Raw genomic sequence first — 18,950 nt, forward strand, 5'->3', positions numbered from 1 at the left:
ACCTCTCATTCATTCTGGGCTACTTTAAAATTGAATGCAAGCTTTGCACATTTCTGATATGAATGGGCGACCAAGTACCTCCCTCTTGTCTTCTACATCACTACTTTAATTTCTTATACTTATTGCACACACCTTGGTTTCTCACCTGATTTCTTTAGTTCTTGTCAAGATAGTTTGGCACCTGAATAGCTTGTTCACCTTGATGTGCACTGAGGTGGGAGGTGAGCTCAAGAATCATATTCAGTCACCACCTTTCTCAGCGTTTGAGATGAGTCTTAAAGAGTTATTCATTGGCCTGACATGTGATGGTTTTTTTCGTGGAAAATGTTCCATTTATGCTAGAGAAGGCTGATTTTTCTGCTGCTGCTGGATGTAATGGTATATTTATGGCTGTTACAACCATTTAGTCTATAATGTCTGTAAGTCCACTGTTTCCATGTTGATCTGATTTTTATTGAAGGGAAGAGGGGTCTACATTTTCTATCCATTGTTGAATGTGAAGTATTAAAGTGCCCAACTATTATTGTATTGCTTTATATCTGTTCTTTCAGAACTGTGAATATTTGTAATATTATTAGGTGCTCTGATGCACACTACATCAACAATTATTGAATTCTCTTGATTGACTTATTCGTCATCATATCATGATCTTTATGTCATTTTGTTGCTATTGACATCAGACTATTTGTTATAATAAAGTGAGTCTCATGCACAGAATATTTTTGGATCTTGAAGTGCAGGGAAGGGGATGGGGTGTTTGATCATTTTTATTTCAGACACTGTGCATCATTTGATTAGTGAATTTATCCATTTACATAATGAATGGTATGTAGTGACTTGTTAGAATTTTTAATTATTTAATAATTATTTTGTAATTCTTTTGTTTTTCCAATATTTCCATCTTCCCTTATGATTTTGTAAATCTTACAGTGGTTTGTTTTGATTCCCTTATTTTGATCTTTGTGTGTATACTGGAGGGGTTTTTCCCTTTGGTTAACCATGAGGTTTACATAAAATTAGAACATTCTATTTTAAGCTAATAATGATTTAAATTCAGAAGCATACAAAACTATTAATATTAGATGTTTATGGGGTTTTTATATAGTATTTATTTGAATTTCTCCCTCCCTCTTTCCTGCTCCTTCCATCCTTTCCTCCCACCTCTCCTTCCTTCCTTCTGTCTTCCTCTGCATCCATTCTTCCCTGTCTCCTCCTCCCTCCCTTTTTCCCTCCCTCCTTCCTTTCCCCTTCTTCTGAAACTCCCATAATTCATATATTCCTATATCTGATAATATCATATTAATCCTGGTGCTTCTTCATTCTTTTTCATGTATTTTTTAACCTTTAATATAAACTAAATTACCCAGAGCATCTTTGATCTCACCAATGGTTTCTTCTGCAGAACTGAGTCCATTACTGAAGGAACTTGGGTTTTTCAGTCCTGCCTTTGCCTTCAGCTCTGGAATTTCAGTTTCATTCTGCTGCACAGTTTCTGTTTCTTTACTAAACCTCTAATTCATTGTGCAGTCTTTTTCTAATTTTATTTCATCTTTTTATAAACTTTTTAATTTTTATTCTTTTTTAATAATTTATTTTATTTTTATTTTTACAAGTGATTTGATTGCTGGTATGTTAACTGGTATGTATGAAGTGTCCATGAAAGCCAAAAGAGGATGGCAAATTATTTTTATTAAGTGTTTTATCAACACGTGAAGAATGCAAAATATCTGACCAGGCAAGTAAGTATTTTCCTTACCATTCCTTTGGTGTTATAAATGTAAGCTCTCCCTAGAAAAAGGTAACTCCAGATTTACAAGCCTTATCTACTTACCACTAATGTCCACTTTAATAGTTGATTCAAATTAATAGTGTTTTGTTAAACACTAAATGGGAAAAAGTGAGCAACAACAAACACTGTAAAGGTACATGTTAGCAATTAAAGTGTTCAGTATTTAGTGAACACAATACTTCAGAGGTTATCTAAACTAGAAGTCAAGGCTTCAAAACAGTAGTTAATATGGAATGCTGGATAATGGACACAAACTTGAAAACAACTTTTTTTTTTTGAAAACAACTTTTTAACAAGCCCTTTTTGTATAAAACAAAGATATTTTTAATGGAAATATATAAACTAAAAATTATTCCAAGATACTTATTCTTATTTCCCATGAACTACAATTATACTTTTTAGTATAGTATTTCAGAAAGGCTTTTAATGAAGTCATTCAAGTATAATAAGCCCAGAGACTCCTGGGGCTGTAATTACCTGGCTTGTTTTGAATCAGGCTGTCTGTGCTTAGTCTAGTATTTTAATAAGGTCTACAAGGATTAGAAACAGCCAACATATGAATTATGAAACCCACTGTCAACCTGAACAAAGGAAGGGAAAAAAGACCAACTCGTGCCTTAGACTATCACTACAAAATGATGGCATATTATTCGGCAATAGATGGTGTATTTTTGAAAACCAGGAGATAGAGGGTTCAACTAAGAAAGATTTTGTCAGCATACATTTCAACATGTGAACCTTGCCATCAGAAATGTGAAGGTGTTCATTTGTGATAACCAACAAAGTGGAGAATGTATCATTGAACTATTTTGATAAATGTCACAGGTAGTAAAAACTGTGATCCTTAAGCTTAGCTATTTCTGAAACAGGTTTGTTTTCCCCTCAGAAATTTGCCATACATATATATCTGATGTTTTTCCATCATTGGTATGCGATTTTACCAACTATTTTGCATTTCACTTTATAAACTGTCTGATCTCATGACTATGTTTCTGACACTAAACTCTTAAGATGTTTTTAGGAATCTGAATTCGGGGGATGGAGTGATGACTCAGCAGTTAAGAGCACTGACTGCTCTTGCAGAGGACCCGGGTTTGGTTCCCAGCCTCCAAATGGCAGCTACAACAATCTACAACTACAGATCCAGGAGATCCCACACCCTCTTCTGACCTCTGGGGGCATTGCATGACATGGGTGCATTTACACACATGTATGCAATACATTCATACACGTAAAATAAAAAATAACAAAGCATTTTTAAGAAAAAGAATCAATTCAGTAGAGATAAAGAAAACAATCAAGGAAATAATTTTCATTTTGATCCAGAGGCAAATCCAAATCTCACACTTTAAGGCAGTTTTCTCCTAAGAAAAGAAGCTAGCCCTCCCACTGATATAATGGCTTACTCATAGATGGAAGCTATCTGATGTATCCGACAAAGCAATCTATCTCAAAGGCAGTGAAAAGGTGCTCATTACAGAGTCGGAAGGGGAGGGGCCCTGGTTGTCTGTTGCAACTATTACATAGCACTAGAAGTATCACTTTGGATAAACATTAAAGTGTATTATATGCACCCAACTTCTTTTCCTACATTTCCCTTCATTTCCTACCATTCTTCCCACACTATTTTACTTCCTGCTGCCAGAGTGTCAGCTCATGAATCACGTGGCTTTAGCATTTATGCTTTGGTCAAGACCTATGAAATGTATTGTTGCACGATCCATGTGAGTTTAGGCCTCTAGAAGGAGTCATTTCAGAGATCCCCATACTCTTCAGAAGTCCAGGCCCTGGTACAAAGTTAGCCATGGTCTGGTCAGTGACTGCAGGGCTCTGGGTCAAAGACTCTACTACAGCATCAGTGGAGTCAGAATGTCTATAGGACTGTATGTGCAAGTGAGTCTGATACCATTAAATGTACACAAAGGTATTTTGGGTCACAAAATAGAAATGACAGCCAGGAAAATTCTCAAAACTATTCTAAAGCACCAAAATATCAACTGCCTGAACCTAAATATTGGTCAACTGGCTAAGTGAGGCTCTTGGAGATAAGTGTAAAGAAACTTTGAGTTACCAGTCTAAGGCCAAAAGTCATTCTTAAAAGAAGGCATGGAGACTTTATGTCATTTCCTCACTTAGAATGTAAAATGCTTTATAATTTTAAAAATACCTATGGGATTAGTAATTGTCATTGGATGGAAAACTATTTGTCTATAGTCAGCTTCAACAGTAAAAATGCAAACTTTGGAGACAAAAGTGTAAAGAGTTATCAAGTTCATTATACATACAGGGTTAATTTTACAGTGGACGTGTAATAAAAAGTAATGACTATTTAATAGATTAAAAAACAACTTAGAAAGCTTTTGCCTTTTACCCAAAATTAAGCATGCTATGAAGTATGCTTTTAAACTGGTTTTATTATTTTTAATGAACTGTTTTTAACATATTACAAATCTTCAGACTGTTACAGTTTCCAACAGTAAGTACAGCAGTAAATACAGAGACATGAGCTCTCTCTGATGAAAGAATACAAAAGATAGAAACACCCAGGAACAAGATGGCAACACTAGACCTGAAGTGGAAATCAACAGTCAAATCTCTCTATGATGTCAATACACACAAAAAAAATGAGTAACTCAGTCACAGAAATAAATATGTATTTTGAGTTTCACCTCTCTTGGAAGTTTGGAGGGACATTAGTTGACCCAAAGCTCTCTAAAATTCTATAATATGTATTAATACCAGAGGATCCAAACACACAGAATGAGCTGACAGTGATTGCCAAAGCAAAGAAGTGCTTTTATTCCTCAACATTCATGATCTTTGTGGTATTCTGTGAATTATAAAAGGGCATGATCTCTATACAGCTACAGAAAGTCATAAAAATGGGTTTTATAAAGTGCCAAGACCATATGTATTCAAAACTGCATATAGCTGTGCTTTATTAAATGAATCCATCAGTTAATTGATAGTTTTGCCTTCAAGATATATCCAAACTATGTACAAAGGATCCACAAATGTCAACAATTTGTAACCAAAATTCTCTATATCTGCAAAAATCTGCATTGGCTTTCAATTTAAAAATTTAAGAAATTAGTGAATATTGTTGGTTTATCATTTGGGTTAAGAAAAAGTAGGTGGCTTCAGCTTTTTAACAGGATTGTGAACCACTCATAAATTGAGAATTCACACTCTTGATTAGAAAAGATAAATTGTCTAAAATTTCCAATTGAAAACAGCATGTGCAGTGGTTTTTTTAAAAAAACAAACAAAAGAATTGTGAATTAAAGTTCTACAAAAACCCTTAGGATACACCACCCCATTTCCCCTTAAAGGAGGAGGACTAAATAACTGGCATACTTGGGCGGAGCACTCATCTATCTATGTATATTTCATTGCCCATCTGAGAGAAGAAGTAAATATCTTTAAAGGTGGAGAACATACTCTTAGAGTGTAGAGAAAGTCCTAGCCTCATTCAACATAAACAATTTATCAGTATATAGTGGATTCAAAGCAGAGTAAACACACAAAAGAAAATGTTCCATGCAAAATTCATTGTTCCAACATGAAACACTAGATCTATATTTTCAGTAACTGCACATCTGTTCAATTTAGCTGACAAAATGTACACTGAGGAAAGATGTTAGTATATCCTTCTAAATGCAAGTCTGAATCAAAGGCACTTCCACAGAGCACTACCTCCTTACACTTCTCCAAATTATTTTCATTCACACTGTTTATAATCTATCTTTCTGTATAAGACCAATAAAAAGCCTGCTCTAATTGTGAGCCTTATCACTACCCACAAAAAAGTAAGCCTATAGGTTACCTCAATTATGTATCTCTTCTATGAACTGGGGTAATATATAGCAGACATGGGCATAGGTCTTTTAATTCTTTGGGTTAAAAACAGAAAGCTAGGAGCGGTATACAGTTGAGATGCTTCAGAAGTGACCACAGGAATACACTGGCTGAAGTCTAGTGTGTGAAGGGAAAAAAGCTGCTGTCTTTCATTGTACATCTATCTACAGTTTCACAAAGTTCAGGTGTCTGTCTTGGTTTTCTCAATTTTGTTTAAGTGGCTTGAATCTCTGCTGCTCGTATGTCGAATGGTGGCAGATGAAAAATAAAGGCATTTTTCCCCTCTAGACAAAGGGAAACCTGCTACAGACCTGGGTCCTCATGGAAGTTTTAAGTAAAATGAGATGGGTTGATTGAAAGATTTTTATTTTTAGGACATAAATGATGTTTCAAAGTTGAAGACATAATTAAAAATAGCAATTGAGTTCACACTGGGGAAAAGACAGGCAGCAATGCACACCACCAAAGCTAAAAATACACCCGCAAAGGGCACAAGTAATTTAAGGAAAGGCTTTCCCTTGAAATTCAAACTTTTCTTCTCAAACATCTTTTAAGTACCAACATTTAGAAACACAACTCATATCCTGAAGGATTTTGAGCCTCAAAAAAATGGCTTTGCTTTTCACACTCATCCACATGAAATGTTTTTATCTCTTTTACCTTTACTTAGCCTATTAATTTTTTCATGTTTGCAAGAAATTTGTGCATCTTTCAAGTTTGATAGTCTCTAAATGACTGAATTTGGCTTTGGGAGATACCAGAAATTTATTAAAACTGATTTTAGCCTAGGTGGATCCACAGTGAACCTTAAAGTCATAGCTCCCTCACCGCTGACAACCACTTCATTTGAAAATAAAAATACAGTATCAGAGCATTCATTTTTCAAATTTCTGTATAACAAATCATCATCGTATTTACTCTGTGAAGTTGTATCCCAAAATAAGCAGAGCTGGTCTTCCTCTCGGAGGAATGGGGGCTTCCTTGGCATTTTACAGAAGCGCTGGATTTGCCTTTGGGATGACACAATACACAAGCCATTTGTTTCCAAAAGGAAAACGCTATTTGGTCTTTAACATAACACCATTCCAAACATTTATCAGGTTGTTTTTAAGGATAGGCAGCAAAGGACATCATAGTAATGTTTCACAAGGATGAAGCGTGATGAAGACAGATGCATTTCTAAATGCTCCATGAGACAGTCATCAGGGCAGAGGCAAGGTTTGGGGAACAACTTTAGTATACATTTTACTACCTTATTCTTAAAAGATTCAGTACCAAATTGACGAACTGAGCAACATTTTCAGGTAACATTTTTACATTATTTAACATTTTGAAAACTTGAATGCCTTCATCACTCAAAAATAACAAATCAGAAAAGGCATTTTTGATTTTTGAATCAATATTTTACCATTTACTCTGCTTGAGATCTGTCCAGTGCCCACGAGATCGTTCAGTCTCAATCTACTACAGAGTTCATACTGCAATTTACAAGAAGCAAGAATACACAGCATCAGACTGCAGAAAGACACACATGGCCCTCAGACTTAGTTTATGGGAATCAGTGGGCGTTCCTCTCGTTTCTTCCAGATGTTTGTCTTGCTGTCTCTTTTGGCTAGTGGTGGTGGTCGGCCCCTTTTTTTAGTAGGAGATGTGTTGGCTTCAAAATCTTCCACAGTGCTTTTCCTTCCTGGGGACTCTTCCCTGGGGTGCTCTATAATAACTCCGCTACCTCCATCTAAGATGTGTCTCAATGCTGAGTCCTCGGGGGAGCAGACCGTGGTTCCACTCTCACTGCTGCTCAGGTCTAAATCTTCCAGGTAAAGGATCTTGGGTTGATGCATGCTTTTGATGAATGTCTTCTCCCTCTCCAGCTTTCTACTTGAATGATGCTCATTCATGTCCACTCCAGAGTCAAGACTTGTATCATTGCTCTGGGTTCTCTTGCCCTTTTTCAGGTCTATAAAGGAGTGCCTCACTTGTGCCACAGGCTTTCCATCAAGAGACACAAACCACGCCCGGGGATGCGGGGAGGGCTTGCCTTTGGACAGCTCCAGGAGGGTCTGTTCTGAAATTCCTTGAAGTTCTGATGAAAATGGAGTCATTACGACAGCTTCATTCAGCGTTCCAGGAACAGAGACGGACTCCAGCAAACTGTTGGAATATCGGCTCCAGTCTGAAGTCTGGGATGGCAAGCTCTGCTGACCTTCAAGTACAATGTCCTCTTCTCTGGCAACTGGGGCCTGGGCATGAGAATGCATTGGCATTTTGGGCAATGTCTGTGTGAAATTCTCTCTGTTTACGGGTTCCATCAATTGGCCATAGACTAACTGTCCCTTTCTTGGCAAAGTGGCTGACTTAGCAGCATGTAACTGCTCTGGTGTGGAGAAAAGGTCAGATGTCTGAAGGATGGCTATGGGCTGGCTGTAGATATGCATAAGCTGCTCAGGAATACGGGAACGCCCAAACATCTCCTCACTTCCTGTGAGGTACCTCTTTTCCTCTTGAGCATCACCTGGCGAGGGAGATAAATTGGTATTAATATGTTTAGGCTGTTTGGTTCCTACACTTGGCTCCAAAGACTCGGTTGGATTTCTTGAGTAATTATTGTGATTGACTGACAGAAAGGAAACATCTTCATTGTAGATTTTAAAATTGTCCCGAGTTTTCACCATGGAAGCTCTTTCTTCTGCCTCCACCTTTGTGGTTTCCTTTTTCTGGGGGCTGTAGGAGGTTGTTTTGGTGTTAAATAACTGTGTCTTGTCCTCAGCTTTTAATGCAACTTTGACTGAACTGATGTGATTTATGTGTGTTGTTGATGTTGTCTGGTCTCTCTTAAGTATCTCGAGTTTAGTGATATTTCTTTCTCTTTTCTGTGGTGTCCCACACTTATCCCTACAGTAGGAAAAGAAAGGCAAAAAATAAGGTTGTTTTTTAAAAAATAATCTCAAAATGCATGCACGGGCCTGCACACATACATACACACACACACACACACACACACACACACATTTGTATCCTGTTTTTATTCCAAATCTATGTATTTTAAAGGCTAAAAATTTTATTTCTTTTTAAAGTATCTTTTATTTTTATTTATGTATATGTGTCTCTGTTTGTATATGCCATATGTGTGCAGGTACCTGAGGAGGTTAGAAGAGGACATCAGATCCTTTAGAGCTGAAGTTACAGGCAGTGTGAGCTGTCCAATGTGGACACTAGGAACTGAAGCCCTGTCCTCTAAAAAAGCAGCAAGTGCTCTTAATCATTGAGCCATCTTTCCAATCCCTAGATAATCTGTTTCTATAAATGAACTTTATGATGCACAAGATGTAATGAAGTGGTACTACAATTTGACAGTTCTGTTTATACACATAAATTAGTGTTGTTCTTACCTGCAATAACAAAGTAGCAGAGCCAAAAATCCAATGACAATGACAATCGTTCCTCCTAATATGGCTGTAAGGAACACTGTATGGTAAGCAGTCATGTCTTTGGAATCTTCATTCATACCTGAACCTGCGTGGTTAAATAGAAGTAAATAAAATAGAACATATTATTTTAGGTCCAATTTTTAGCTCTGCCATGTTCTGGATGAGGTAGAGTGAGATGTGTGCTCACTTCTATTGGTTTGCTTCCTTCCTGTAACAGATGTCTCTGTGAGTGAAGCACATCTTTCTTCCCTACCCTTTAGGATTAATCAACTGACTTGCTTCCACCAATGAATTGTGAACACGGGAAATGAGGTTGTATGATGTGGCTCAGCCTTCTCACTAAAGCACTCTAAGATGTGAATGGTATAGTCCAGAAAAATCAGTATTCCTTCAATCTGAGTTCTGAAATAAGAAAATATGTTGAACTGAACCACGCCAAGCCCAGCAGCAGAGCATCCAACCAAAAGCATTCATATACTGTAAAGTGTAAATGTTTGTCACTGTTAGCCACTGAAATGGCATGGCTGTTTACTACATGGCAGCTCACTCTTACAGAACTGGTGTCTGGGTACTGAGATGCTGCTATCAAAATATGTGGCCCCGGCTTCCAGGTCAGTCAGTGAACAGTAAGGAAACTTTCAGGAAGGATTAAAAATAAAAGGAGAACTCAAACTATGCAGTAAAAAAGGACTTGGAGAAATAAGCTAACAGAAATATCTCTATTTGACATTCATACAAAGAGGTTTTGAAATAGACTATTGGTAACAAATACTGATTTTTGGTGTGTTTGATGTGAAGAGAAGCTGTAAAAAATAATTCAAAAAAGAATTTCCCAATGCAAGCATTTGATGTAAAGATTAGAGAACCCTTGAACTTTCTCACAAGAAGACACTATGATTCTGGGCAAGCTGAGACCAGTAAAGGCACAGAAGATTCACCATCCGGTTCTGAGAGCACTTACACACCCGTGAATGGTGTTGTGATGAGCTAAATCATGGGAAGAGCTGGCTAATGCCACAGGATGCCACCGCCCACCATAAAGATTCTGCATAAATATGAACACTATCAGCAAATCTTTTTGACTCTGCTTCAACACTGCTAAGATTTCATTTTCCTTAGAAAAGTATACAATAAACCTAGTTGTCACCTTCAACTAGATTCCAGTATGTATTCGGGGTGACAGGGTGAGAAGAGTGATAACAAACTGGTTTTCTGCTAACCTGTGCCATGAGGAAATGTCCAGAATAATGGCTCTAATGGCACTAAGGACAGCAGAAGAACTGAGGGAGTCCCTGGTCATTAAGTCCCAGTACTCAGGAGGCAGAGGCAGGAGGATCTCTGTGAGATTGAGGCCAGTTTGGTTTACATAGAGAGCTCCAGGCCAGCCTGGGGTACAGGTAGACTGTCTCAAAAGACCAAAAATAAAAAATAATGGTATCATCTGATTTAATAAATATAAAGTGGTGATAATTTGGAGAAGCAGTAGACTGACCTTGAAGCTGAGTGTCTAACTGGCTCCTGTTTTTTTTTTTTTTTTCATTTTTAAGTTGTCTTGAACAGGTTTTATTCATTTGTATCTCAGTTCCCCATTCTATAAAGCAAAAATGATTAAAGCCATCCCTAACCCATGTTGAATTATTGCAGGTTAAGAATGTATACTTAAGAAACACTGAGAAGAGAGTTGGCCTATGCTGAGTACTTGGTTAGCTGTAAGAAACCACTATGGGTACTGAATGAAGCCTTGAGGTTATATTTTGAGTACCTAATACAAACCACTGTTTCACAAATGGTGACTGATAATAAAGTATGTATCATATTTAAAAGGAAAAGAAGTACAACAATGCAAATATAAAATTTAAACAAAAGAGATTTAAACCTGTCGATACTATCTACAGAGTCTTATGTGGCACCGAGAGCTATAATCAGGTAAAATTTTATTGTAAATTAGGGACTGTGACACATATGAAAATATATACATACATGTATGTCTAGGCATATATATGTATGTTTATGTGCACATACATAACACAAAGTCTCTGCCTGTCTCAAGTTCCTGACAGAGTCCTTAAAGCCCATGAAATGTTCTAGGTGATAGGAGTATCTCTAGTTGAGATCAAGCAACTCTTGGTGGGCTTCTGATGGGCCTGGTCATGATTAGAAGGTTGGAACCTTCAGCCCTATTCTCACCAGGTTCCAGAGAGAGAGTAGAGGGGTTAGAAACTAAGTTAATAATGGGTTGTGCCTATTTTTTGAAGCCTCCATAAAATCCTGGCAATATGGGGTCTGCAGAGTTTCCAAGTAGGGGAACATATCCATGAGTCAGCAAGGCAGTGCACACTCTGAGGACAGAGGCCCTGCACTTAGGTTCTTATAATCCTCCCAGTACTGCTTCACGTGGATCATCTGCATCCTTCTTTCATACCCTTTATACTAAACCAATGTGTTTCCCTGAGCTCAGTCAGCTGGCATAGCAAATGATCAAACCTTAAAAGGGAGATCATGGGAACTCTCAATGTGAAGCCACATCAGTCAGAGTATAAATGCTCTGCTACTTGCAACTAATCCCATGGTACTGCCCATGGCACCTGAGGCTAACTCCAGGTAAACAGTAGAGTTGAATGGAACTGTAGGGCATGTAACCAGTGCTCACTAAGAACTGGAGAACTAGCTGATGTAAGCAAAACCCCACAAAGTCAGAAGTATTCTGTGGTAGGGCTACAGAGATGGCTCAGCGGTTAAGAACACTGACTGTTCTTGCAGAAGACCTACATTCAAATCCCAGCACCCACATGGAAGCTAACAACTGTCCCTAACTCCAGTTCCAGGGGATCCAACAGCCTCTTCTGTCCTCCTCAGGCATTGCACAACATGGGTGCACTTACCTACATACACTCATACACATAAAATAAAAAAATAAATAAAATATTTTTAAGTAGTATTCTGTGGTGAACATAAAGGAAGTGTTTTTTTTTCTTTCTCATTATGTTTATTACCCTTAAGATTCATATTTTGAAGTTCCAGTCCCCAATATAACAATATTTGGAGAAGGAGCCTACACGGATCTAATACAGGAATGGTGAAGTCCTAAGAGCAGCGTCCAAATAGGACTAAGGTCACTGTAAGAAGAGGCAGAGCTGGTACAGCTTTCTCTCTACATGTGCAGGAAAGTCTACATGAGGTCACTCAAGAAGATCACTATCTACAGGCATGACGAGAGCCTGAGCAGACTAATTCAATAACTAACTCCTCCTGGCTTAAAATTAAGAAAGTTAACACTCAGATAAGTAATACCTACATGAAGCTCACCTACTGTGACCAAGTAGAGCTCCTAGCAAGATATCCAGACTTCTTAGAAGCATACCACCACTCTGACTGTAATATGCTTGCAGAATAGTTTTTTTTTTTGAGCATCACTAAAAGTTTTCTAATTCAAATTAAATGATAATCCCACAGTTCTAGTTTAAAACTCTGGACCACACACAGCCTTTTCCAACAGATAAGCTAGAACAGAATTCTTATTTTAGAAAATAATTTTAGTATTTGTAATTCATGAAGTCATCTTATATAAGTTGCTTTTTTGGGTATATTCTTAAGGGAAGTATACTTCTCTATTAAATTCAAAGTTTCCTTTGGTTATTTTTATAATATAAAAGAACAGAATAACTTATATTTAGTCTAAACCTTAAATTAAATATTAATTGTTGTTTTCATCAATATTTCATGAGGATAATACCAGCCAGCTGGCAAGACTACTATTCTGCGTGCTGTAGAACAAAGGGAAGTGCTGTCTCATTACCGAATAAATAATCTTGCAAGCACTGAGTTCAAATAAAAACAGAAAAGAAAAGCCTTCTTGATCACATATGGCTCCTATTTCTCCTGCTGGAATACTAAATTTTAATTTCATTTTTGAAAGGTTTTGTTACCAAAAAAAAGCGTGGTTCAAAATTCAAATGTTGCCAATGTTAAATGAAAATAAAATCAATCAGGACTAGAATAACCTTTTTGTCAGGAAAAAAAATCTGAGAGTCTTCAAAGTAATGCTTAAAGCAATGTTTATAATAATCCTCTATAACCTCATGTAAAATGTTCATCCAGAACCTTAGTCAGAGCAGGAAATAACCAGCATGAACTAGGTGACAGCTGCCTCTCAGGGGAAGCCTAAACAGAGACCTGGAGACTCATCTCTGTTTCAGAACTGAAGACGCAGGAATGGTATACGCTACGACTTTCAATCAGTCTTTACCAACAAAACGCTCAAAGTTTTGCTTCATTTACTTTCTGTGGGCATGCATACTGACAAAGAAAAAGAAAGAAGAGACAGACAACCCCTACAAATGCTGAAAGCTAGAAAGCTGACTTAGCAAAACTGGTGGTAAGTCCGAGAGGAGGGGAGCTTAAAGCCAAAGACCTGGAGAGGGAGGGCAGGTGACAGCGCCCAGCTAGCCTCAGGTATGTGAGAATCTTCCTCTATCTGTGAAGCTATTATGACAAAATACGCAGTGTTACATGAAATTCTTGAGAAATTTACCAAATGAGGTGAATGTGAGACTTTCTTAGCTTCAGGTTCCCTGAATAACTGGATACCCTGTCAAATCTAAGACAATGAAATGCTTTCTTCCAGATCACACGTAGACTGTACACAGTGCAGATTTCTTGGTGTGTGGCCACCAGCTCCCATAGACCTTCTGTTCAAGACGTCAGATCAGTTTTCATTTCATGGGCCACCTATCTGCCCTTAGGAAACAGTCCGGAAACACTTCTGTAAGAGCCCTTCCTCCCAGGTCCTCATCAAGAGATGTGCTCATGACCCAAGAGTAGGTAAACCAGACTCCTCCTCACTAGAAAGAGGGAAGACTGGAAAGTGCTGAGTCAGCAGCAGTGGCAGTCGATGAAGACAGCTAAGCAGGCCTCTGACCAGGCCTCTGGAGCTGCAGAGACGGCCACCTTCAACAGAGTCTTCAGCCTTCCCTTTCCTTCAGTCTCTGAACTCCACATTTATTTTTCACCTTTTTTATTTCTTGTTTTTTTTTTTTTTTTTTTTTTCGTCTTTTTGAGACAGTGTCTCCCTGCAGCCCAGGGTGGCCTGGAATTCACTATATGGACCAGGCTTGCCTTGATCTCACAGAGATCCACCTGCCTCTGCTGGGATTAAAAGCATGTGCCACCACGGCTGGCTATTTTTCACCATTTTTTAAAAAATATTTTATTTATTATTTTTCTTTTATGTGTATGCGTGTATTGCCTGCATGTAGGTAAGTGCACCCGTGTCGTGCAATGCCCACGGATAACAGAAGAGGCAGTCAGATCCCCTGGAACTGGAGCTACAGACAGTTGTTAGCTGCCATGTGGGTACTGGGATGTGAACCCGGGTCTTCTGCAAGAACAGTGTTCTTAACCGCTGAGCCATCTCTCCAGCCCCTATTTTTCACCTTTTAAAATTACCCCAAATGTCCCAGTTTCGTATAGCCAAGGACTCTAAGTAAGCAATGTAAAATGTGTTCATGAAAAAAGTAAACTAATAAAGTACTTGAACAAACTTCATTCTTCACAACTTTATCAGACATTACAGGATAAGAGACTTAGAGGTCATGGAGCTTAATCTTTTTGTCTTGTGAATAAGAAAAGAAAAAACTGACATTGAGGGTAGGTCAGGGCCTTTGTCAGTGTCACACACCTGGTAAATGGCAATGCTAGAGTAAATTAGAGGACAGCTAATATCAACTCCAGCATGCTATATAAATTATTCGTTAAAATTACTTTGTTTCATTTCTACAGTACCTCTAGTTCCTGGAAGTGGAGCTGCGATCCAGTAGCCCAAATGTGGTGCATCGTAAGTCCAAATTAAATGACCGTTATGTTCTTTGACTATTCCCCAGCCGTGATGCACCCAAGCACCTAAAAAGGATAGTAAGTAAAAATTACCAGTTAATTACAGTTTTATGCCTTTAGAGCTAATACCTTTAGAGCTAATACCTTTAGAGCTAATAGGAGTTTGTTAGTAGTCATGTAAAGAAGACATAACTTAGGCCAGACAGGGTGGCCCATGTCTTTAATCTCAGTACTTGGGAGGCAGAGGCAAGCAGATCTCTGTGAGTCTTAGACCAGCCTGCTCTACATAGTGAGTTCCAGGCTAGTCAGCACTACAAAGTAAAACCCTGTCTCAAAAAAACCAAAAACAAGTCAGAGAGATTGCTCAATGATTAAAAGAACTAGCTACTCTTGCAGACGACCTGGGTTCAGTTGCCAGTATAAAATGGTGGCAAACAACCATAACACAGGTGCACTTACATTCACGCAGGCAAAACACTCATGCACATAAAATAAATACATAAATAAGAAAACTTTAAATAATACAGAACTTTGTAAAAGTTATGAATACTATGTTAAATATCTAGAACAATACATATCAAATATTGCATCATATTTATAATATAGTACATATGCAACAGCATAATATGAATGATTTATGATGACCAAAGGAGATTAAATCATTATAGAGAAACTAAGTGAGCTGTTCAACTTATGTACACTGAGGGGGAACAAGGGAAGATTAAAATCTAATTCATCAATAGATGGCTATTTGTCACTTGTCCTGGGATTGTGATTAAACACTTACACTTTATGTTCTATGGCCTTATTAATTTATTAAATATTGTTTCAATATTTAATAGATAAAGTTTTTCCAGAACTATTCATTTTCCCCTCAAGCCTCAATCTTTCAGCATAATCAGACTGAACAAGAAGTTTTCATTCGAGGTATCAGAAATTAAAGCAATTCATCACAGCTATAAAAAACCAAAAATTCAACCATTTTCAGCAATGTGGATCAAACAGTTGTGAATACTGTTGAGAGAAACTCAAAATGATGGAATCAGTCAATCTATTGTTTTTAATTGGTTTCATTAAACATTACATACAATAATTCAAAAAGCTTTATTTTTTTATTTTAACATTTTTATTGTGTGTATGAGAGAGATATAGGGGCTGTGCACGTGCGTGGTGCACATACGGAGGTCAGAGAGCAATTCATTAAAGTTTGCGCTTTCCTTACACCTGGTCATGTGTTCCAAGGATCCAACTCGGGTTACCAGGCTTGTGCAGTAAGTGCCTTTACCTGCTGTTCATCTTAACAGCCCTCAATTCAAAAATTTAATCACTGAAAGGAACATTAGAGACAAAGATCTTTGCCAGGAAGAATGATCAGAAGGCAGAATTCTAACATCACGTTCTTAAAGTTCTTTGAAATGAGAGCAACTCGCTCAAAAGCTTGGGAAACCAAGGCCCAAATCACTTAATGACTTGTCGCACAAGGTGCTACCAGTTAGAGGACTAAATACAAACCTCAGCAAGCTTCATCTAAGATTTCCAATGACAGACTGTCACTGTTATTTGCATAGTTTTCACTAATTTTTTTTTTTTTTTTTTTTTTTTTTTTTTTTTTTGGTCTTTTTGAGCCAGGGTCTCCCTGTAGCTCCAGCTGGCCTGGAACTCGTTATGTAGATCAGACTGGCCTTGTACTCACAAAGATCTGCCTGCCTCTGCCTCCCAAGTGCTGGGACTAAATGCATGCACCACCACATCCAGCAGTTTTCACTAATCTTAATAACATGGCTATATCATTGCTTATCTTGCACAGTGAACATTTGTGTGGGTTTTGGCCTTAACATCGAACCTTCCATCTCCAGTGTCATCCCGCTGCAAATCTCCCTTGAGTTCCATCTGCTACCTACCTGTTCTCAGTTGATAAGATGAGTTTGGGGTTCAATCCCACCTGAACCTATGAACTAAACCTATTAAATATATATATTCTTCTTGCACAAACTCTACAACATGGTGCATCAAAAGGCTTCTGCTGTGGTTATCACACAAAGCATGACTTTTCTGGATAAGTGTAAAGTTAGGAGCTAGAGCACCAACAGCCCTCTTCTGGGCTCACTGAAACCCTTAGAAAGGTGCTGACTTAGAGGAAATGGGGAGAAAACAGATAAAGCAAGGCCTGAGAAACTGGCTTAGCTCTGTCACAGACTTTGCCCAAGGCCCTTCTGCAGGCTCATTACCCCAGTACCTTTATTACATATTTACTTTTAGTAAATTACACTACAAGCTTATTTGCATGAGAACAAGAACAAATCTAAAAAACTGCAAAGGAAAAAAGTGCTTCCCAGTTGTCGGTTAGGAAGCAAAATGTAGTGAACAAAGTTGATTCCTAAAGTTTGGGGGAAATAATCACTCTTCCTGTCTTTTAACATCATTTACTGTCATGCTATTAACATAAATTTCTTGACTATCTTAACGAAGGTTTTAGATAAACTAGTATTGTCTACTAAAAAATTCCTTCAGGAACCTTAATCTTAAATGGTTTTTGCCTTTAAATATTGGAGGAAGACAATAGGAGTGAATAATGTTGGTATGCATTTGTTTGTTTAGACATATTGTATATGAGGTGGGATGAACCACCCACTGTGGCTGGCACCATTCCCCAGCCTGGGTTTTAGTATAAAAAGGAAAAAGTGAGCTGAACAAAAGTATTTATCACTCTCTGCTTCTTGACTGTGGGTGAAATTCAAGCAGCTGCCTCAAGTTCCTGTTTCTGTGACTTCTCTACCATGATGGACTATTACCTTGACCTGTGGGCCAAAATAAACCCTTTCTCCCTTAAATTGTTTTTGTCAGAGTATTTTATCACAGCAATGGGAAAAATAGCCAAGACAATGTATTAGCATCATTTCCATACATATATGTATCTGTCTATATGTATGTATGTGCATATGTATGTATATATCAATGAGACCAAGTATGGTCCTTAACAAAGTACACAAAATTGTAATGCTACTGTAAACCTAGATGTGTATCAAATTTTAAGATGAAACACCCAAATATTTAAAAGAAAAATATTCTCACTGTTTTCATTTAGTGCATACCTATGTTCATATCAAATGTCCAAGCAGGAATGCGATCTCCCATGTTTATATCATTTGTAGACAGAAGGGGGAGAGAAACATGAATGGCACCATCCACCTTTAATTCTTTTCCTCCAGAATAGATTTTCACACATATTGCAGCAAGAGGAGTCAATTCAATATTTTCCAAACCTAAGGAAGGATATAGTTTATTAAAATCATATACAGAGGGTTCATTTATATAATAAATTGTTTGGGCTCTACAATGTCTTTTACCCTATTTCACCACTGTCATCCATTCTAATAAATAATACCTGTATATTCAGGATTTTAAAACTATGATTTCAAGATAGTTCATAAATAAACAGAGACTATACAATGTAACACTGACAAATTAGAAAAAACAAGCTATCTAATTCAGACTCATTGGTTTTAAGGACACTGGATCCAATTGAATGTTTTTAAAAATCTAACCCTAGGCCAGTGAGATGGCTATGCAAGTAAAGGCACTTGCTCCACAATTCTGATGGCTGAGTTTGATCCCTGAAACTCACATAAAGCTAGAATGAGAGCCCCAGTTCCCTAAAAGTTGTCCTCTGATCTCTGCACATACGCTGTGGTGCCATGCATTGGTGCACACACACATATATACACACACACAGGTACCAAGCGTTGGCATACACACACACACACACACACACACACACACACATACCAGTAATAAATAAATAAATAATTTTTTAAAAACACTAACCCCTAAACCCAAACTGTAACTCTCACAAAAGGGCACTTTTAGACACACAGGGTTCTAAAATCACATAATCCAATAAAGTGGTCGCCAGCTGCAAGTGGCCACTTAAATTAAATCCAGATCATTGGTATACTGGTCACATTTCAAGCTCAGGTGTGACCAGCACCAGGCTGGGCAGAGCACAGCATTCCTCTTCCTAAGAGGTAGCACTGTTCTAGAAC

General features: G+C 37.8%; 1 protein-coding gene and 1 non-coding gene across 2 annotated transcripts in view; both read right to left on the bottom strand.

Annotated features, from left to right (window-relative positions):
* Window positions 1-4,183: 4,183 nt before the first annotated feature.
* The window catches only part of Fam171b (family with sequence similarity 171 member B), a 67,263-nt gene continuing 52,496 nt past the window's right edge, over window positions 4,184-18,950 (bottom strand). Inside the window, exons 5-8 of the mRNA XM_008826768.3 lie at window positions 18,000-18,170; window positions 14,857-14,973; window positions 9,037-9,160; window positions 4,184-8,539 (exon numbers count right to left, since the gene is read on the bottom strand). Coding sequence (XP_008824990.1) covers window positions 7,192-8,539; window positions 9,037-9,160; window positions 14,857-14,973; window positions 18,000-18,170 — 1,760 coding nt within the window. The 3' untranslated portion in view covers window positions 4,184-7,191. The remainder of the gene's footprint in view (window positions 8,540-9,036; window positions 9,161-14,856; window positions 14,974-17,999; window positions 18,171-18,950) is intronic.
* LOC115068695 lies at window positions 15,784-15,865 on the bottom strand. The gene has a single exon (XR_003848035.1). It is a non-coding gene; the product is annotated as a small nucleolar RNA SNORD60 (small nucleolar RNA).

This window comes from Nannospalax galili, unplaced genomic scaffold (assembly GCF_000622305.1).
Source record: "Nannospalax galili isolate Female #2095 unplaced genomic scaffold, S.galili_v1.0 scaffold790, whole genome shotgun sequence".
Lineage (NCBI taxonomy): Eukaryota > Metazoa > Chordata > Mammalia > Rodentia > Spalacidae > Nannospalax > Nannospalax galili.